The sequence below is a fragment of the Pelophylax lessonae genome (assembly GCF_965119305.1).
Source record: "Pelophylax lessonae genome assembly, chromosome: 2".
Classification (NCBI taxonomy): Eukaryota; Metazoa; Chordata; class Amphibia; order Anura; family Ranidae; genus Pelophylax; species Pelophylax lessonae.
Genome location: NC_138769.1, coordinates 602,175,012 through 602,197,596, shown reverse-complemented (window position 1 = coordinate 602,197,596; position 22,585 = coordinate 602,175,012). Strand labels below are relative to the sequence as shown.

Here is a 22,585-nt window from a genome sequence, read left to right as displayed (position 1 = left end):
TGCGGACACCAGAACGGACGATTGTTCGCCTGTCAGTACAGAATTCGGCCGACAGACCGCAGATTTGCAAGACTGGGCATGCTCAGAAAATTAAAAACACATGGAAAGTTAACCATTACATGACATCACTTCTGCAGTCAGCTGAAGTCTGCAGACAAAATTCTTGTGCTGTCCTTGTGCTGTCTTTGCACTTTTCAACAGACACCGACATCCCGGGGAGAAAAGACGAACATTTGTATGACGACGATCTGCGTGTGTGTACGGGGCTTAAGGCTCCATGTACACGGGACGCTGGAAATGGTCGTTTAGGAGCAGTTGGGCGTTTTTTTCAGAAGCCCCTGAACCCATCTACATTTTATCTTATCTGTCCATGTACACCAGGTCGTTCAGTCATTTGCAGGCAGTTGCGTTCAGGGACTTTTTTTAGAACGCAATTATTTGCGTTCGAACGTGTGTTTCCCGGCGTTTCAAACGCACAAACGCGTCTACACGCGTCCGCACGCGCCTGAACGCGATAACCCGCGTTTAGCGTTCGCGTTTTTCCATTTTAAAAGGGGAATTTTTTTTGACCTCTAGGAACGCTTCTAAACGCAAACGCCCGCTAAACGCGGGTACAAACGCGACTGAACGGATGTTTCAAACGTCCTAAAAATTCCAGCATTCAAAGGGACTTTTAACAACGTCCCGTGTACATGGAGCCTTACACTCTACCACCTCCTATGACTGTACTCCTTTTCTGGACAGAATGGAGTGGTCACTTTTTGGCTGCTCCCTTGTGAACAGTTAAAGTGGTTGTAAAGTAGCTGATTTCAAGTGATGGAGATTAAACCAATCCTCCTACATAAGTGGTGCCTGTTTTTCTGCAGTCTTTTCTTTTGTACATCAGTTCAAAGTGCTACATTTTTCAACATGTGGGAGTTCTGAAAGAGTGGGCAGAGAGCTAGTTACACTCATGTTGAGGATAACTTGAGCTGATTGAGTGAAAGGGACACCCCCTTTCTCACCCCTCGCAGGAATAGCTGAGGCTGTTAATCTGCTGGAGGTCCCTCTCCTGTTACTTTTTCTCTTGGTGTCAGGAAGACTTGCCAGAAGAAATTCACGCTGATAGCAGAGGAATGAAGCGACAGACAGAAATGGCACTAGGTGCTCTTAATTGAGAAGTACACACAATATGCATGGTTTTTGTATTTCATGTCTGAGGTTTACATGAGGTTATCATTTGTATTTCATGTCTGAGGTTTACATGAGGTTATCATTGGTGATGCGGTTTAGATGCTAGTGGGTTAAAGAGCAGGACGCAGTGGTATATAAGGTAATAGCTGCATGAGATGGTCTGATGGAGATGGGCTTCCCTGAATCAATGGGTTTTCAAGGATTGCCTAAAGGTGGATAGGGTAGGAACTAATCCTACTGTGGTAGGGAGTTCCAGAGGATTGGAGAGGTCCTGAAGCCCTAGAGGTAAGCATTGAAAGGGGGTAACAAGGGAGCTAGAGGTATTGGTATTGTATACAGTGGCAAGTTGGCACAGTGTTTTACTTAGAATCATTCAAAATGGAAATGTTGTAACTAAACTATAATTGCTTGACCGCTAAGTTATTGGGATGGCTTCTTACATTCTAGTGGTTCACTTCATTTCTTTAATGGAAGTCATTTGATCTCAATATCGAACCTCCTTGAACCCATAAAGTATAAACGGTGGTGGTACCAAGTGCCAGAACTACGGTGGTATTATGATGCCTCCACTATGGCTTTGAGATCAAGCAGCAAATGTCTTGTCAACTGTTGCGATCATGAATCCCCCCATAGGATAACCTGCGTGCAATATCTGCTGTGATCACAAAAATATCTTTACAGGTTTGCTCCCCTCAAGAGCTTTTAGGATTATTGAACAGTTTGGGGATCTGTCAATGTGTGATGCTATATATATGAGTTTCAGAGGTTTTATACAGAGGTTTTTTTGTTAGCATTTGTATGTTTGAAATATTGTCCGCTTGCTGATCAGTTGAGGGATTGTATGGTTTGTGATCTGAAACTATTTACCTTGAGCTTCCGCAGAGCGCTGTTTGTAGTAATATTGTGATCTAAAATTGTGGCTGCAGAGCAATAATGTTGAGATGTATTAAATGTGCATATGATTTGCTACAAACTAGGTAAGAAATATGCCTTGACTTTGCTTTAATGTCTCTTGCATGTTCCGTAGGATATCAGCAGCTCAATGACAAACAGCACTGCCTCCAGCAAACCACCTGTTACGCTGCGTCTAGTGGTTCCTGCAAGCCAGTGTGGATCACTGATTGGCAAAGGAGGTTGTAAAATAAAGGAAATCAGGGAGGTGAGTATGTAAATCAATACGGTTTTAGAGGCGTAGTTGCACCTAATGTTTAAAATAGTAGTAAACCCTCAGGCTTTGTTTAGCTTAACACATTGAGCACCATAAATATTCCCCATAAGATTCCCCAGTAAAAAAGTGACCACTTTCCCCAGCACTTGCAGTTTGCAACTTTCACCAATTTGCTACTGGCTCCTACTCGTCTCAGTCCTGTTTCCCTGACCAGTGGACAGTGCAGTCTCTAGCAAGTATTTGGAGGAAAGATAAGCAAGGGAATGCATTGCCTTCTAAGTCCATAGGGTTAGCTTCTAGTGATGGTGTAGGAGGAGACATACCTCCTAGTCCTGCGTTCAAAGGTGGCTCCATAGGATGCTGCAAGAGAAGTCGGCTTGAAACCCCAACAGCGATCATGGCACCAGCCTAAACTGGGACATGGGCCAAGGATTGAAGGATAAAGAAAAACTGCACATTCAGTAATTCAGCAGCTGAAAGTGCTTTTTTAAAGAAATTTTTAGTTTCACTTTAAACCCTGAAATGCATAGAGGCAGCACAGCTTTTGCCCATACATTTTTTTTTTTTTTTTTTTTTGTTGCTTTCTTTTGTAATGCAGGAGCAGTTTCCCCCAAGCTTATATTAGACTGTGTGGTCTTTAATACACAGAGAACCTGATGTAAAAAAGTGTCAATACTCCATTCCGCAGGAACCACCTTTTACATTGTGTGACTGTAGTAGATTACACAGGACCCAGATTTAAAGTAATATTTAAGCTGAGCATTAATGCAGTGTTTGCTGGGTAGTGTTAGCAGTTTATAAACATGCAGATGTGTGAATGTAACTGTTGGATGACAATTTGGTATTGTCCTGTTTGTTTTCCAGAGTACAGGGGCACAGGTTCAGGTTGCAGGGGATATGCTGCCGAACTCCACAGAACGTGCAATCACTATTGCCGGTATTCCTCAGTCCATCATTGACTGTGTCAAACAGATCTGTGTGGTAATGCTGGAGGTAAGACCAATGCCAAAATACAATGTGTAGGAGTAATGGTTACACTGGGCTTTGCACGTTTGGAGAAATTTTCCATCTTTTCTTGGTTTCCGGCCACCCAACATAGTTTACCATGTTTTGCGTTAAGACTGCCAGTTAAAAGCTAGTTAGCATATGTCTGTAATTTAACGTTTTCTATTAAAACTTTATACTGATTTGAAAGATACTGAAGAAGACCAGATATGCAGACTTGTAAACATATATAAACTATAGTATTCTAATGGGTATTCTCTTGCATACGTGAACTAAATTCTCATATGAACGTTTATAGAATGTGTATATATCGTGCCTTGAGACGCAATTTGTCTATAGTGCAACAGTGTCTTGGAGTCTTATTACAGAAAAGCAAGCTTACAAAAGTTGCTAGTGTGATGTAAAAGGCTGACATAAAAGCTCTTCACTGTACATTATGCCTCTAAATACACCTTTTAAAGTGGAACTTTAAATGGTTAAATAGAAAAACATGTGAGTAGGAAGGTTTTTTAATTTCAGGAGAGACTTGTTAGATCTCTTACAAGACTCTTGCCTTTTCGCCTCGCAAAAAACGTTAGTGAAAAGTATATAGATTAGCTAGAGGCTGTTTCTGGGTCTGTGACTAAGACAGCTGGGCAATAAGGCCAGCAATGATGGTCTAAATATTTGCTAATGGTCTCATAGTTTACCTGTTTTGTCTACAGGTTTAAAGTGTCACTAAAGGCAAAGCTTTTTTTTTTTTTTCATTTTGGAAAGCGTAAAGGGAGGGTTTTTTCCATCTGTGTCCCAACATGGAGATTTTGCTTCTCTTCCTGTCCCGTAGCCAAAACAGGAAGTGAGAATATTCATCAAGTGAGGGAATCCTGGGGTGTCACCAGAACTAGTGTCCCCATTGGAAGATTTCCCCTCTGCTCCTGTTCTATGTAACCCTAAAATCTAGGATTCTTTCAATAATGGGGCATACAGTGGAAAAAGTGGTCAACACTTCTGCCTATCGGAACTAGGATCATGGGTTTGAATCCCAACCATGGCACTACCTTCAGGGTTTCCATGTCCTCCCTGTGCCTGCATGGGTTTCCTCTGAGTACACCGGTTTCTTCTGCCACTCCAACAATATGCTGGTAGGTTAACTGGTTCCTTTATAAATTGGCCCTGGTTTATGTATGAATGATAGTTGGGACCTTAGATTGTAAGCTCCTTGAGGACAGGAACTGAGGTGAATGTAATAATAAAAAATATATATAAAATATTACAGTGCTACATAAATGAACCACGCTATAGAAGTACCTATAAGAAAAAAAAAGTAATAGAAAACAGGACCAATGGAGAGGGTGACACTTCCGAACGGGGACAGACAGCAATAATTGAATAAAACCTGATTAGTTCATCTTCCACGCTATCCAAAAAATTGCCTTTAGTGACCCCTTAAATGTATATCAAAGGTTCCTTTTTTTTTTTTTTTTTTTTTTTTTTTCTTTCCGGCCATACCGGCTCTGTGCAATGGTTTTTCATAGTAGCCCTGCTCTTCCTCCTCTGGGGTCACCCACTGGCTCTCCTTATTTGCGAGTGCCCCCCATAGGAAACTGCAGTAGGAGCCAGTGGCTCTTGCTATCAATCTGCGTAGAGAGGAAGGACAGAGTCGGAGCCTTGGCTCTTATGCACAGCACTGGATCATGAATAGGCTTGAGTATGGGGGGGCTGGGTGTTGCACAGAAGATTTTACCTTAAGGCTTTAGCACCACTTTAATATGATTGTAAGTGGATCTTTCATAATGTTTGTGTTATAAAGCTTAATGTTAAGCCATGTGTTGATTTTGTGTTGTCCAAATGCAATCTAATTGACATTTCTGACAGTATATTCAATCTTGCCTTCTAGTCTCCTCCAAAGGGGGTAACCATCCCATATCGGCCAAAACCCTCCAGTTCTCCGGTTATTTTTGCAGGTGGGCAGGTAAGTCGGACATTTAATGTGGTTTTCTGTCCCCCCTACCCCTGTAGTGATATACACATGATCTGTGATAAAAAAAAATATATATATTGCAGGAGGCAAGAAACTTGTACAGATAGATTACTAAAATGTTTTTTCTTTTTTTCTTCATCTTTACCTGTAAACATATTTTCTAAAAACTGAGACCGTGTAAAATAAAATGGTAGTTCCAGTTTTTTTCATACTGGTTTAGTGCTATTTATCAAATCTATATTTTCAGTAAAAAAAATACACAAATGCCAACAAGCAGAGTATTGGTACACAGAATATAAAATTAGGTTGAATCGAGCAAATTGATAACAAAATGTCAAGCTGTATGTGCCTGTAAAATGGAAAACTACAGTATCCAAAATGTGTATCTGCAATTCTTTAGAAACCTTTTACTGGTAATCCGTGTGAATGGTGAATGTTGGCCCTAAAATGAATGCCTTCACTAATGTACATGTGTGGATGTCCAATGTTTGGATGTGATAAAATAAAAACAGATCTTTTTTTTTAGAATTTACCTATGACTGCATAGGTACAGGTTTTCTTAATGGAGGGATCGGGGATCTCCTAATGTCACCTGTACATGTAAAATTAACTAGGTGGCTTTACAGGCTTGATCCTTCTAAAAAAAACAAAGCCGACTGTTGTGTAAAGGTATACAAATGCCTGGCTGCTGCGTGCTGTTGCTGCTGTGGATGCAGTACTTCGATGGTGGCAAAAGCTTTAAAGTCTAAAACCAAGGAACTAGTCCTTGGATGTAGTGCTGGCATTATTGGCAAATGCCAAAAAAAGTTGATCACTGTGATATGTGAAAAAATGTTAAAAGGCAAACAAATTTGATGTGTAGCTTGGGTGGGCAACCATAGCTGCTTCCATAGATGTTAGAGAAGTGAGCATAGACACAGAAAATGTATAATTTACATGATTACCTAGTGAAAATGAAGGGTGAGATGGAAGAGCCTGGGTAAAAGGGCTGATGAGTTGTAATTACATTTTTGGCTTTAGGTGAGCTGTAAGGAGAATACATTATTGCATGCTAGGTTGATGTACCAGAATTTTTTCTTATCTGTAGAGTTGACACACGAGAATTTTGGTTCCGAAAACTTATGCTGCACTTGACCGAAAATGAAAATTGAAAAAAAGTCTATTTTCTGCTATAAAACATTCCCAATAAAATCTAAAACTATTTTTTATCAGTTTAGGCCAATTCATATTCTACATTTTTGGTAAAAAAAAATCACAGCATATAATTGGGTTTGCGCAAAAGTTATAGCGTTTACAAACTACAGGATAGATTTATGGACTTTTAAATTATTTTTATTGGTAATGACGGCGCTCAGCGATTTTTATTTATATTTTTTGGGCCGCGACATTGCGCGGACAAATCTGACACTTTCTCTGGACCAGTGACATTATTAGTGATCGGTGCTAATTATGCACTGTTACTGTATAACACTGGGGATGATCAAGGGGTTAAATGTGTTCCCTAGATGTGCTTACTAACTGTGGGGGGGGGGGGTGGATTGAACAGAGGCAGAGAGATTGGTGATTCAGCTTAGCTGAATCACACAATCTTTCCCTGCCTCTGACAGGAGAGCTGTCTTAATTGTTTACATTCCAGATTGCTCTCATCAGTTTTGCCAAAGATTGCGGGAGACCGGCGGCGATTGAGCCTGCTCCTCCTGTGGTCTGCCTCCCACTGTTTCTAATCAGAGGGAGCGCGACTCCGGCACTTGTGCACCGCATGCACATAATCACATAGATCTACGTGATTATGTGCAGCCGAGCCGCCCTGCCGCAGTAAATCTGCGTGGGGTGGTCAGCAAGCGGTTAAAGTCTATGCTGGTCTTTACACTAGTCTGATGTGGTTTAAAAAAAAACCTTGCTTGCTGCATTTTTGGTCAGTTAAAAAAAATGTTTCAAAAACGCACCTATTCGTTGAAATGCATTAAAAACGCAGCAAGAGCGTATTAACAAACCCGTTATGTTTTTGAGTCACATGACATATGAAAAATACACAATAAGTACAGAAGCATTGTAGGAAAATGTCTTTGGAGCCGTTATCCGCACCTTTTCTTGGAAAAATGCTGAAAATACCATTTTCGGTTGCATACATTTTGGTGCATCTCTCGAATTGTGTAGGTCATATGAGATGGGAGAATTTAGAACCCCTAACAATTTTTTGAGGTGTCCCCACAAGGTAGATTCACGCCCTGCCGGTGTCCCCCCAAGGTAGATTCACGCTCTGCCGGTGTCCCCCCAAGGTAGATTCACGCTCTGCCGGTGTCCCCCCCAAGGTAGATTCACGCTCTGCCGGTGTCCCCCCCCCCCCCCCAAGGTAGATTCACGCTCTGCCGGTGTCCCCCCCCCCCCCCCCCCCAAGGTAGATTCACGCTCTGCCGGTGTCCCCCCAAGGTAGATTCACGCTCTGCCGGTGTCCCCCCAAGGTAGATTCACGCTCTGCCGGTGTCCCCCCAAGGTAGATTCACGCTCTGCCGGTGTCCCCCCCCCCCCCCCCAAGGTAGATTCACGCTCTGCCGGTGTCCCCCCCCCCCCCCCCCCCCAAGGTAGATTCACGCTTCCGGTGTCCCCCCAAGGTAGATTCACGCTCTGCCGGTGTCCCCACAAGGTAGATTCACGCTCTGCCGGTGTCCCCCCAAGGTAGATTCATGCTCTGCCAGTGACCATTTGTCACCGAAACAAGGTGAGGTGAAATCCAAAAATTATCAGGACGTCAGGTTTCCCTTATATTAAGAGTTGCTTAGTTTTTAAATTGCCTTTGCACTGGTGAATATTGGTTAAAAAAGAGGGTAATCCAGAATTTGAGTTGACACCAGAACAAGCGGTAAGGGGAAATCACATCCATCTAGTGGGAAAGACTTGAGAGGGAAACCCCTTTCACTTTGTCGTTTTCTCTGTCTGCTGTGACCAGGGAAGTAATGATTTGATGTGCACTCTTTGCTTCAGGGAAGTGCAAGGGAGACCTCAGAGGTCTGTCTTAAAGAACATGTCGCAATAAAAATGCAATTGTATATGGAGCTATTGGGGGGGAAAAAATGGCTACACCCAGGCACTTAAACCTCCAAACCGCCACTTCCAAAAAAGCGCTTGCCACCACATACATGGCCATGTCTGTAATCGCACAGTGGGGTGGGATGGGCGCTCAGTATGTTGTGCTACATGTTGCAAATTGCTGTGCATGAAGGAATGAGAACGATCATTCTCTAGGACTGTTATTCAAGATTAATTCTAAACGTATGGCCTGTAAGGGCTTTGACAACACCGCCTATGGAAAATTTCTGATATCTACGTTGACCACCTCAGACGTGTAAGTTTAAGGCTTGAAATGTTGGATATCTTATCTACTCGGCACAACCTACTAATTTACTTTACCAAAAAACTGTTTTTGTATGCACTAAAATTATGCTTAGTAAACCATTATGCCAGTGTGTGATCAAAAAATATTGGAACTGCCTTTTTATTCTTCAGGGTCTCTGTTTTCAGAAAAGTGGGGTGAAAAGGGAGCTAATCTTCAAGCCTAAAATGTTTTTATGCGCACGAAAAAGTTATTTTAGCAGGGATTAAGTGTCCGGTTTATTTTAATAGAAAAAAAAAATTATACTTCACCCTCCACTGTGCAGTGGTTTTGCACAGATACTTTACTCTTCTTCTCGGGTCCCTGGCTGGAGCTCCTGGTCCCTCCCTCCTGTTGAGTGCCCCCACAGCAAATAGCTTGCAATTGGGGCACCTGAGCCAAGCTGCAGCTCCTTGTTCAATTCAGGCATGGAGCTGCCTTTTGGCCCCACCCCATCTCCTAATTAACTATCTGAGTTTGACAGCAGTGGGAGCCAATGGTAGCACTGCTGTCTCAGCCAATCAGGAGAGAAAATTTCGGACAGCTGAGGCACTCGGGGATATCGCTGGATAGAGGGGGCTCAGGTAAGTATTAGGGTGGCTCAAGGGGCTGCATTTTTATACTACACCGGATTTTTATCCTAATACATAAAATGCATGACGATAAAAAAACTTCTGACTTGACAACCACTTTAACTCTTCCCGCTGTCTAAAGTTTTTGATTTTAAGCAACTTAATTATTTAAAAGGTTTTGTACCTTTTTTGGTGAATCTTTTCTATTGTGCAGTAATGACCCTGGGGAGGAGGGTTGGCTTTTTCAGAGCAATATGGAACTATAGAACAATTTGGAATATTTGCAGTAGAAACCCAGTGAAAGGCACGGTTGTGTATTTTCGTGGACATAGAAGGGGATTGCTCAGTTCCAATATTTGCAAGTCAAACATCCACCTGCTGCTTAATACCTGAATCTTGGTTAAAAATCCCTGATATCCGATTAGCCTCCGGGTATGTCCAAAATTGGTAACCTGTATTTGGCATCCATCTTTTACAGTGGTCTGATATGGGGCAGAATACTCCCTTAACCCTATCAATACTACAAACGAAAATAAAGAATACAATGAAAAAAATAACCATGCATTTACGTAAACATGCATGTAGGTAAACAAATACAGTTCAATCAATGTATGTAGATAACCGATGTATATAAATCCACAGTGCAATGAAATTGAAGAAATGTAGAAAATGCAACACTTAACATATGAAATGCAAAAAAGTATTGGCACTGTGCTCATACTCCAAAATATGTATAAATTGCTCAGTGTTTCTAGTTCGTGCAATATAAACAAGTGTAGTAAAACGGATAGGTGCCAAAACCCTGGTATTTTGAAAATTGTGGGCGATCGGCTTTCAGTTAAGGGTGGTCCAAACGGTGGATTCACCGCAGGATCACCCTTACGGTGCGGCGGAAGGGGTGCCCCCCTCCCACCGCGTCACGGTCCTTTTCCTCGCTTACCGAACCCGCCAACGGCGGGGAAAAGGATCCGGTCCCGGATCCTCTCTAGACAGGAAGTCGAGTAAGGGCAAGATGGCCCTCGCTCGACTCTATGGTCTTGGAGGACCGGAGCAACGTCAAACATCGTTGCCTAGCAACCAGTTTAAAGAGCAGATTTTTACATTTTTTGTACGTGAGGTCTTTTTGACCCCAGATCTCACAATAGGAGGTCCTGTCATGCCTATTTCTATTACAAGGGATGTTTACATTCCTTGTAATAGGAATAGAAATGATCAAAAATGATTTTTAACTGTAAAAATAAATGGGGGGAGAAAAAATAAATTAAAGCGCCCTGTCCCCGCTAGCTTGCGTGCAGAAGCGAACGCATATGGGAGCACCGCCCACATATGTAAACGGTGTTCAAACCACACGTGAGGTATTGCTGCGATTGTTAGTGAGTGCAATCATTTGAACCCTAGACCTCCTCTGTAACTCTTAAGCTGGTAACCTGTAGAAATTTGAGTGTCACCTATGGGATTTTTAAGCACCAATGTTTGTCGCCATTCCGCAAGCGTGCGCAATTTTTTAGCATGACATGTTGGGTATCTATTTACTCGGCATAACATTGTCTTTCACATTATGGAAAAAAATTGGGCCAACTTTACTGTTGTTTTTTTTAATTAAAGTGATTTTTTTCCAAAAGAAAATTGTGTTTGGAAGACCGCTGCGCTAATACGGTGTGAAACTATCTCCATTTTATTTTCTAGGGTCTCTGCTAAAAAAATATATATAATGTTTTGGGGTTCTAAGTAGTTTTCTAGCAAAAAAAGATTTTTAGCTTGTAAACACAGTGTCAAAAATAGGCTTGGTCTTAAAGTGGTTAAAATATCAAAACGTTAATGGCGCTTGCATGATCCAATAGTTCCAACTGGAACTAAAATAAGCCTGTGCATGCCTCCTGCCCTGGCTTTCTACCCTATAAGCAGTGGTCCAATAGGGATGCACCATGTCCAATGACGTTGTACTTCTTGGATTGACTTTACCCTGTTAGGATAATCTACAACATTTTTACAAACATGCTACTTTCAATGGCTATCAGTCTTTAGACTAGGACTAATAGTGGGGGAGGCAAAGGAGTGCTCCCTACCCCGTGGAAGTCAATAGAGCCACAAGCCCAGGAATAGATAAAAATCTGATTTCACTTTCATGCAAGATTAAACATGACCTGCAGGAGTACCCAGGCTGATGCATCACCAAGCCAGTGGAGGGAAGAGAAACATAATCCCAAATGCTGAAGGATGACACCTGATCTTTGACCCAACAGTAGTTTACACCGCCCTGGAGCCTCAGGACGGTGGGAGAAGTTTGCCCTCACCAGCTTTTGTTTGGGCGCTCTTTTGCCAGGTGTATGACATCACATCTGGTTCCGGGACACAGGACTTCAGGTAAATGTGCCATGTCAGTGACCCTGGCAGCTGTAATCTACACATTTCTCCCACTGTCCTCAGGCTCCTGGGCAGTGTAATCTACTGTTGAGTCTAGGATCATGTCATCTTTCAGCATTTGGGATATTTTATTCTCTCCACTGGCTTGATGTATCAGTCTGAGCACTCCTGCAGGTCATGCTTTTTTACTTTTTCCTTAAAGTCAAATCTATTTTATTTATTCCTGGGATTGTGGCTCTATTGACTTCCACAAGGCAGGAAGCACTCCTTTTATTTGGTGCTCATGTCTCATTGCTGGTCGGATGAGTAGTTGGAGCTGCCCTTACGGTTATCTACATATCCCCTTGGACCCTCTATGCAGAGAGCCGCTGCTTACAAGGTCATAGAAAACCAAGTCAGGTGGCATGCACACAGGCTTATATTCCAGATCGACCCATTGGCTCATGTAAGTGCAAGTTGCAATTGCCTGGAATGGACTGAGTGCTGCACTAATATATTCATTTTGTTTGCATCATTCATATATACTTTTTTGTGCACATTTATTGAGTAGCGCAGGGACTATACATTTCTGTACTATATACCTGTGCAACCTGTAATTTTAGTTACGTTTTTTTACCCCCTCCTACACCAAATTGGTAGCTTGGCAAATGTTACGAATGTGTGCAAATGACACTACTTTGCATCCTAAAACGAAATACATTCACATAAATGGGAAAGTGTCCTTAAAATAAATGCTAAACACTAAAATACATTTTATAAATGTTGCCTCGCAATTGCTCTAGTGCTCTGTATACATTTTCTAATTGTGGTGTGGGTTTTTTTTTTTGTTCGATAAACCCCAGGCTGCATTGGCGAGTAGAATTAGCGGCCTAGTGCCTGGGTTACACTGTGGCAAGTGTTTGTTGCCAGACAGCCCAAGTCTCCTGCGAGGTGCTGGAGTCTCCCGCATGCGGGCTGTGGCTCCTGAACACCTGCAAGTGCCGCGCCCACATGCGGGAAACTCTCGCACCTCGCATGAGACTTGGGCTGTCTGTCGACAGAACGGTGTCTGTCAGCTGTGACGGAACGTGGCCGATGCTTCCTGTATAGTCCTGCCTCTGTCCTGTCACGGGCGGAGTGATATCAATTGCACTCTGCCTGTGAGAGGAGAGACACAGGAAACGGAGATAAGAGAGGCTCTGCATGATTCCTCCAGCACCGCTCTGCACACTCCGTTGTCTGTCATGTCTCAGGAGCCAGCACTATGTCACATGTGCTAGGAGTGCAACTAGCTCCCACCACATTGTAAATATCCCATGATGTAGATGGGCCCCGTGTATATGGCAGCCGGTCTGACAGAAGCCGGTCATTCGGCATGTGCGAAAAAAACCTGGCTCGTAGATTTCAAACTAATTTGTCAAGCTGTGTATGTATGTCTGTCCTATCTATCATTACATATTTGCTCCATCTTTCTACACACCTTTCTCCATGCCGATAACTACTTTTGCTATGGATGCACGGTGATGTTGCTGCTCTGATTCAGGTGCTGACTCATCTCTCCTATACAGATAAACTTGAGATTTAGCCATATAGAAAACAAATTTGTGTTAATATTATATTGCAATTTATTAGAAACTGTCAGCAGGGCAATGGTGAGGCAATGTTTTAAGTGTCATTCTTAAACTTTCAGCTTCCAAAATGGTCTAAATGTGTGTTTACATATCATAATTTTGTAGTTGTCAAACATTTAGTGTTACTAAACCCACAACAGTAAAATCAGTCTAAATGCAGTAAAGCATGCTTGTTATACTCACTGGAATCTAAGGGGTCATCATCTGCATTGTGTATAAAGCCTATGCGATCCTGTTTCTCTGATCCTACTCTTTAACTGACTCCAACCGATCTCTTGATAAAATGGAGCATTAAGAGTCAGGCTGCACATGCTCAGTTTGGGGTATATTGCTAGAGTTTTTTCTTTTCTCTTGGGAGAGTGCATGTGATCAGCACAGAGCCAATTAGCACTTTCCAGACAGAGGGTCTGGGGAGAATGAAAATTCCTCCTACAAGCTTTACTAGGAACTGATAGGTCAAAGACTGCTATATACTGCTGAGAAAAGGCATTTAGCAGTTTATAATTTACTAAAATTGTATTTTCCTATTCTGTGCACTTTGGGAGACCAGATATAGTGAATGCCGGGTCCTGGGTTTAGTAACACTTTAAGTTCCATGCCAGCGCACATCTGAAAAACAGATTTGGAGTTTCAAAGGTCATTAAAGCTGATGGCTGGTGTTTGTGCCACCGCTACTGCACAGAGGAGCTCTGCATCTGTTAAATGTTGAAGATTGGTTTTATTCAGGTTTAATTTCCTCCCAGAGTTAAGTTCTGAATTGGCTGTTTAAAAAAATTCCTTGTTTTGTCTGTTGTGTCACCTTTTTTGAACAAAGTGTTAAGTGTCTCTGATGGAAGCGACTGCCTTATGAAGTCTTCATTAAATATATTTTTTTGTTTTTTCACTGAAGAGTTGTAATCATGGATCCAAAATGACTGACACATAAGCTCATCATATTGGTTTAAGAAAGAGGGTATTCAATTCAAGTGCAGTTATGGCTGTTTATATGATTACTTCATGCCACAATTCTCTAACAGAACATCTATTTAGCATGTATTGTCTGCTGCAGAGCATTGGTAAAGGATACTGAGACTACTCGTAGGCAGTACTAGGGTTAGACACGCACATCCTTTTGTGCCATCAGAGTGAATCGTTATTCAGTTCTGTTAATATACCTATGAAACTTTTAAGTTGCTGCTAATCCTTTACATGTTCTAATTTTTCAGGCTTGTGTTAATTGAAGGATTAGGGATTTAGCATTAAGTTGATGCTCATGATTAGACTTAGAATAAAGGACATGTGACTTTAATTTTATGCCAGACAGTGCATTGTTAGTGGAATAACTTGTTTTTTACTTTTCAGAGATCAGTGTAAAAGTTCTAACTAGTTGTCGAATGCTGATATTTGCTTGTGGCATAGATATCTTTATCAACAGTCTGAAATCCTTGTTGCTGTTCTGTTTAAGATGCATTTTAATTATAAGCATACACGGAGATAGATATGAGTGAAGTTAAGGATTAGCTTAAACTTGTGGCCTCATTTTGGATCCATGACCCGACTCATCCTTTCCAATGTTTCCAATGGATGTGGTGGCTGGGGTTATGATGTCTGAGGACTGAGGCTGTGACCTTTATCAGAGATAACTGAATCCCGTTTTCGCTTTGTTCAACAGGTGTCGCGCCAGGCCGGAGGGCACGCATGTGAGACTGACCTGTGGGAGGGGCGGAGGTCCCACACAGGGGGAGTCTCCCTAGATGCTGTGGATCTCCATGGGGTAGGTCCTGATATTTACTCTATACTAGACTTTTTTTTTTTTTTTTTCTCAAATCTTTTATAAGTTACTTCTAAAACGAATAGTTGCAGACTTATTAAAAATAAAGTATGAAAACACAAGTTACTTTTAGATGCCAATGTTTTCTTATCACAGATCATGTGCAATTCTAATGCTTTGGCTGTCCTACATGGGCCTGGAAACTGCACTACACTTATTGTTGTAACCAAGATTTATCACTTTCAGGCTGTCATTAGAAAGCACCTTTTTTAAATATGGTGTTTTGGTGCACTCTAAACAGCTAATGCTAATTGGTCTTCCTAAATCTGCTTTGCTTACGTTTTTTTTTGTCTTGTCTGGTTAGCCCTTTCCTTCACACGTTGGTCTTGCTGGCTGTCACATGAGTTTAATTGGACTACTTTTTGCTCCTTTTTTAGGCCTACACCATTCAAGGACAGTATGCCATTCCTCAGCCTGATGTAAGTGTGCTTTTGCCTCCTATGCCATTCTCTGAGGGCTGTAGTTCTGGGTATTTCAGAATCAGATTCACATTTTAAGCAGTGCACCTCTTGCTTTGTACCTGCTTTTGCACTAAATAGCAAAATGAACCTGCAGAAAGTATGCTTTTAGGTGTATCCTCTTAGAATAGCGATTAGCACGGTTTCTGCAATTCTATCCATAGTGTACTCTCACATCGCTAATATTTCTTATATTTGTGGTCTTTTAGCTGGACACTGAGCTAAGCAATCTGTTCACATCTGCCTTTTAGTTAATATCCAATTGCCTTGCATCTCTCTAGAACTGCATTTTTTCTTCCTTAGCTGACCAAGTTACACCAACTGGCAATGCAGCAATCTCACTTCCCTATGTCCCATAGTGGCAACACCGGATTCAGTGGTAAGGAATCATTGCTTGTGTTCTGTTTTTTTAATGAGCCACACTGCTCACTGCTAGCTTTGCAATTTTTCCAGTCTCAGCTGCTTCACTCAAATCAGAATAGCTGTGCTATCTTCTAGGAGAAACTGTTCTATTTTGCATATAGTATTTCATGCATGTATGTTTTTGAATTCCTGCTTCCAGTCTTTAGTAGACACATTTGACTGTTAAAATTGGAAAGGAATTGTTAAATTTCCGAAGTATGAAGAGAAGGGAAATTCTCTGGCACAACATAGTTGTGGGTAGTAGTGGATGATGGCATTGCTTTCCAATTTAACTGGTAGAAAAGTTTATACTTTGGAATTTTTCCCACATTATGTGATAAATGCCCAGCAAAATGGACACAAGCCCATATGTGAACAGAGCATTTTAACCTGCTGCTATTGTGATGGGGCCTCTGACTTTTTAAAGTTGTTCTACAGGCTCAATATTTTTTGACTTCATACATTCTATGAATGAAGGTAAAACTTATCTGCAGCAGCTCCCCCTGCCGCCAGTTACTTGTGCCCTATCGCGATCCAGCGATGTGCACAGAAGCCTCTGCTCTTCAAGGACTCTTGCTGCTCATTGGCTCCCACTGCTGTCAATCAGAGCCAGTGTGGAGAGAAGTGGTGGGGTCGAGCCACGGCTCTGTGTGAATGAATGCATAGTGACCCAAAGACAAATTTTGGGTGCCGCTCAGGTAGAGAGGGTAAAGTCCAACTAGACCACGGAGTGCAGGCAAGGATAGGGAGCTGTAGTAAGTCCCAGCAACTGGAGTCCAGGCTAAGGCTGCCATTCATCTCACTTCATACACATGGGTCTGCTTCATGGTGTGGCCTATGAACCTTTTCCTTTTCACAATAACACAGAGCCGTGGCTTGGGAGCGAGCCTGCTTAGGTGCCCCCATTGCATGCTACTATTTCTGGGGGGCAATCTGTAGGAGGGAGGGACCTGAGAAGAGGATCGGGGCTGCACTGTGCAAAACCACTGTACAGAGCAGGTAAGTATACCATGTTTTTTAAAAAAAGCCTTTAGTTTGTGGGGTTGATTTACTAAAACTGCAGAGTGCAAAATCTGGTGCAGATCTGCATAGAAACCAATCGGCTTCCAGGCCAAGCCGCCATAGATGATTCAAATCTCCGCTGGCTCAACAAGGACCGGCCGAGATTCGATGTATGGTCGGATTGTATGTACCCAAGTTTAACAATCAATTTGGGTGTAGCCAGCCTGTCAGATTTTACATGCAATTATTGCTAGCAGCTATCATAGCCGCTAGCAGTATCACTGTGTTCTCCTGGCAGGGGGAGGGGAAGCCGTGCACACAATCACGCTACAAGAGGGATTTCCCCATCAACAGGGACTGTGATGGTGGAATAGATTTTCTTTCTGGCAACCCAGGAAAGAAAATCACTGTCAATGGCCAGCTTTAATATGTACTGAAAGTTGACACTTTCAGGGATTTGCACAATTTTAGGCTGGACTTATTGGGTGTCTATTTACTCGGTGCAACCTTTTTTTACAAAATGTTTTTTGATTTCAGAAAATGTTTGGGGGCTTAAACTAAGCTTCAGGTCTAAAGTGAATTTTAACCAAAAGTTTAAAACCCAAGACTGTACTGGGTGCAGACTGAGTATTCAGACCCTGATTATAGGCTGTAACAGCACCACTGATCTCTCTAAAAGCTACAATGCCCAGAGAATGCTTTTCATCATATCTCATTGTGTCTAATTATTCCTAGTTCTTCCAACAGTGGTGGGGGAACAAGGAATCTTAACATTCTTGATGTTTCAGGCCACTGTTGCTTTCTAAAGAGATTCTCCAATCTTAATATATGGAAAAAGTATACAGTTGTGACACAAGTCATATTGTAATTTAATGTTGCCTTTCCTTTTCAATCTACAGTGCTGTCATTTTCTGTAAAATGTAATTTGGCATTCTGGAGGCATTCTGTACAGATGGGGTACAGAATGCCCCCAGAAATGTCATTTTCTGCTTGACTGACTTGCTTGTTCCCAAAAGTCTACACTAAGATACAAGCCAGATTTATGGCATCCCCTGCAACAAAAATGTAGTTTTTGGTGAGTTACTCCTAAGGTCCGGTTCACACTTATGCGATGCGGGAAGGCTGCGAATCCGCAGCCTGTTACCGCATCGCACACGCACCCCCGGCAGTTCACACTGCCATATGTGATACGCTGGGGGTGTCAATGTAATCTTAACGACACCCCCAGTTTGATCGCATATCGCAGTGCAATCTTGCAGTTCGCACAGGATCGGATCGCACAAGTGTGAACCGCTGTGTGATCCGATCCTGATGCGGCTGCCAAAAAGGGTCCTGTGCGTGTTTGCTGCGGGTGCGAATTTAGCCATACAAAGTGTATGGCTAAACTCGCACCGCACAGCCGATCGCATGTAATGAAGGAGCAGTGCGCTCCGACATTACATGCGAACCCCGCACTCGCACAAGTGTGAACCGGGGCTAAAGGGATATCACATTCCATTAGAACCCTGCAAGTGCAGCAGCTGATTGATTATGAAATTTACAATGGCAGCCTACATATACTATATTACCGAAATTATTGGGGTGCCTACCTTTACACACACAGACTTAAATTGGCATCCCAGTCTTAACCCGTAGGGTTCATTGAGTTTGCCCACCCTTTGCAGCTATAACTGCTTCAACTCTTCTGAGAAGGCTGTCCACGAGGTTTAGGAATGCTGCTATGGGAATTTGACCATTCTTCCAAAAGCGCATTTGTGAGGTCAGGCACTGATGGAGAGAAGGCCTGGCTTGTAGTCTCCGTTCAAATTCATCATAAAGGTGTTCTGTTGGTTTAAGGTCAGGACTCTGTGCAGACCAGTCAAGTTCCTCCATCCCAAACTTGCTCATTCATGTCTTTATTGACCTTGCTTTGTGCACTGTTTCAAATCATTTGGTGGAGGGGGGGTTATGGTGTGGGATGGTTGTTCAGGTGTTTGACTTGGGCCCCTTAGTTCCAGTGAAGGGAACTCTTAAGGCATCAGCATACCAAGATATTTTGGATCCTAACTTTTTGGAAACAGTTTTAAGGGATGGCCCCGTTCTTTCCAGCATGACTGCATAGTGCAGCTCCTAATGCACATCGTGAGACCCTATTACAGTAAGCAGCTTCAGTGCAGCAGAGGAACCTATACAGCTGTGCAAGACTAAGTAGGATTGAATTTTAGCTTTAAATAGCATAGTCTGCAGAAATTTGCTGAACTTATGTGTATTGAAGGAAAATCTTCTTTCCTCTTGTGCATATTAGTTTCAGCTAACAATAAATTTTAATGTGAATGTGTTGCTTATCTCTTTGATGCCTGTGATTATAATGCTCTGGTAAAAGGGGAAAACTGCTGTTTTATCTGACCACTTTATCCCCAAGCATTTTTTCATTTGAAATGGTGCAATAGAAGTCTTTTTTGGGCATACTACTGTGTCATTCAGCCCTTTAACCATTTAAACCTCAGTATTTTGAAGAACTACTTTGCCTGTTTTAGGCCCAGTAGAATATGTGCTTAGGAATGTGTGCTTATGATGCAGCGCTTCGGTGTAGAGGCCGGTCACTAGACTTCAGCACTTTCACACAAAGAAGGGGGTGATGGCTGACAAGATATTTTGGTAGCTGCTGCACAGGCTTGCTGGAGAAGTGAGCATAGGGTAAGAGACTTCATACACCGGCAAATAATGCAGACCATACATTATACAAAGTTGCTCAGTTCCCCCATCAACAGTGTTGATGGGGAATCTCTCCTGCATCGCTATTGTGTTCTGCCGGCTGGCAGTCTTCCCTGCTGACAGAACACCATGACCACTGCTGTAGGCTATAGTGGCTGGCAAAGATGGAAACGGAAAGACAGGCTGGTTGGATCAACTTTAGCACAACTAGGTTGGCCATAGATGAATGAAATCTCAGCCGGTCCTTGCTGAACCATCTGCAATCGATTCATCTAGAGCCGGATTATTCCTGTGAGCAAAAAAGGTCTCTTCAAAAAGGCATTTCCTGGGTGTATTTTCAATTCTCCTTTTTGTTGCATTGTTTTCTTCTTAGATACTGTCAAGCTGGCCATACACTGCTGAACCCCGCCCTACCTATTTATGTCCAGCATAACTTATATTGATTTAAATTTGTGACTGTTTTTTATTATATAAACCTTCTCAAAGGTAAAAACTTAATTTGGATAGCTTTTCTTCAAGGAGCAGACAAACCCCATCTTAGTTCAGGAGAGTTTCCCTCAGACATAATTAACCCACTTTATTGAAAGCAACAACTTTGTTTTATGCATAGCTGAGCTCCGCTTTCACAGCATATAGAAGTATCTTTGTCCAGGTTGTTTTTAGCGACGTTTTAATACTTCTATTTTTTATTTGCAGGAGGTATTGATGCTTCAGCTCAGACAACTTCCCACGAACTCACCATTCCAAATGATGTAAGTTTATCAACTTATGTGGACTTGAGGTCAACGCAACGGTAGTAGCTCATAACTATCCCTCATGTTGTAAAACAAACACTGATGCCATTTAGTTTGAAGTGGGGAAAACGGTTTGTAATGCCAGAGTAGATTTTGCAGAGTCTTAGTTTAATGAGATTCCATTCAAAGGCCATAAATGTTGTACTGTAGTCCTTTTTGACCTTCTACAAGAATCCCATGATGGGGTATTCAATAGCAGAACTATAGTCAAACTTAATTTTGGATAGAGTAAGGGACCTTTTTTAAGCACTGTCAGTTTTTTGCCATCTGTGTCCCGTTGGGGAGATTTCCCTTCACTTCCTGTCTCTTAACCAAACTGAGTGAGAAAATCCCTGCAAATTATGAGAAACCATTTTTTTTTTCTTTCTGAAATTCAAGTGAGATGGCCAATTAGGCTTTTCCTGTATTCTAAACCCTATGTTTGCCCTAGCATGTAACTTTTGGATGTTGGCAATTAAAAAGGATAAGAAACTATATATAAGGTTTTTTCTTTCTTCTAGCTGATCGGTTGTATCATTGGACGTCAAGGAGCTAAAATAAACGAGATTCGCCAGATGTCTGGAGCACAGATTAAGATTGCTAACCCTGTTGAAGGTTCCACTGATCGTCAGGTTACAATTACTGGGTCCACAGCCAGCATTAGTTTGGCCCAGTACCTTATCAATGTCAGGTAAGACCCTGAAATCTGGTTAACAGAACAAGTATATTGAAAAAAGTTGAGTAATTTCCAAGTGTCTTCCCCAGTCACTGCATGTTTTCCAGATCTGTAATATGGTTATTTCCAATGCACACTTTTGTATTATAAAGATTTGGAAGCCATGATTGTTTGGGTACTTGTGTTTTTATGATCCATATAGTGACTGGGCTATCTGCATGTTTGCTGGCGTTATACTCTACAAATATAGCAAGGTCTACAGTCTCTAGATTTGCCTTCCATGAAAGTCTTGGCTCTTTTGGCGTGTAAAATTTTCATTACGTTATCTAGCCTTGCATATGGTACATTCCAAAGGGGTTACCCTAGATTTAAATGCTAAGAGGATACTGGAAGGCAAATCATCACCAAACACGGGAAATGGAGAGCTCCCTGGGAAAACATTACTTATGGATATTTGGGATTATAAGGAAATAGTTGGTTAACAAAGTTGTTGGTGGTTTTGTTTTTTTTGTTTTTTTCTTTACACTGTTTAATATTTGATGTGCTTTTGTAAAGCTAGAATATTCTGGAGGATGGGTTTCTAATATAGTCAGCCCTGAAGCCGGTAATCTTTACCAGCTATTGAATAAAACTGAGCATTGCAACTTATTTGTGGGGGCCATTTCAAAACTCTAGTGGTATTTTACTTCAGGTTACATTGTAAGGGAAAGTCATATTAAGGTAAGCTAATCTTAATGCCTTATTGGCCTAACCACTTTTTGGTGGTTGTAAAACGAAAGTGACACCACTAGTTGGGTGGCATTTGTAACTATAGTGGTAGACTTTGCTTAATATAGTTCTGCTTGCTCTCCACTTCCATTGTTATCCTCCTGTACTCCTCCGTTTTGTACCTACCCTCCCACCCACCCGTTTTTGTTTTTGTTCCCTTTTCTTTTCTCCTCTGTTACAGTCTAGAAACTGCTAAACCTTCCTCCTCCCAGAGCGTCACGACCCCTGACCTTCTCAGCATCTCTCAATCCTCCACCCCTTCCTCTTCCAACGCTGCCCCTTCTCTGGTGAACGCCTCCACGGCCGGGGGTGGTGAACCTTCCTCCGCCTCCAACTCCTCTTCCTCGGAAACACCTTCCAGCCTCCCTAATCCCTCGACTGTCCCTTGTGTCTCCAATCTGCTTGACATGAAACCCGTCCCGCTCCTGGCTCTAAATGTTGTGTCCACCGCCTCCTCTACCTCATCCTCTGCTGTTCCTGCCTCTGCTACCCAGCTGTATACTAAAGTGAAATCGGAAAAGCAGCGTTTTTCTCCTTATTGAGTAGCCTGTTTGACTAGTTTAAACACCTACGCATTTTTATTTTATTGAATTTGACTGTGTATTCTGCTGCATCAAAGTCCCAGTATGCTACGCATAAATTGTACCACCTAGATGGTGGATTAGTTTGCAATATTTGGGGCTTACAAGTAATTGAAAAGGTAGTTTTTTTGCCTTTTTGTGAATCTGTAACCTTGCCAGTAGTGTTGGCTATTAGCATTCACTGTATTTCAATAAAGCA

The 22,585-nt window shown here is 42.1% G+C and overlaps 1 protein-coding gene across 5 annotated transcripts in view; it reads left to right on the top strand.

Moving 5' to 3' along the window:
- PCBP2 (poly(rC) binding protein 2) overlaps positions 1 to 22,585 on the top strand; it is a 56,879-nt gene that overhangs the window by 18,895 nt on the left and 15,399 nt on the right. For 2 of the 5 annotated variants that reach the window (XR_014224929.1, XM_082245807.1), the window contains exons 5-12: positions 2,201 to 2,332; positions 3,206 to 3,334; positions 5,223 to 5,297; positions 14,874 to 14,975; positions 15,410 to 15,451; positions 15,794 to 15,869; positions 20,285 to 20,340; positions 20,883 to 21,052. Coding sequence is in view for 4 of the 5 variants with exons in the window: in XM_082245807.1 (XP_082101933.1) it covers positions 2,201 to 2,332; positions 3,206 to 3,334; positions 5,223 to 5,297; positions 14,874 to 14,975; positions 15,410 to 15,451; positions 15,794 to 15,869; positions 20,285 to 20,340; positions 20,883 to 21,052 (782 nt within the window). In the remaining variant the exon portion in view is untranslated. Of the gene's footprint in view, positions 1 to 2,200; positions 2,333 to 3,205; positions 3,335 to 5,222; positions 5,298 to 14,873; positions 14,976 to 15,409; positions 15,452 to 15,793; positions 15,870 to 20,284; positions 20,341 to 20,882; positions 21,053 to 21,986 lie in introns of all 5 variants that reach the window. The other 3 variants (XM_082245804.1, XM_082245805.1, XM_082245806.1) reach the window with 3 other exon arrangements.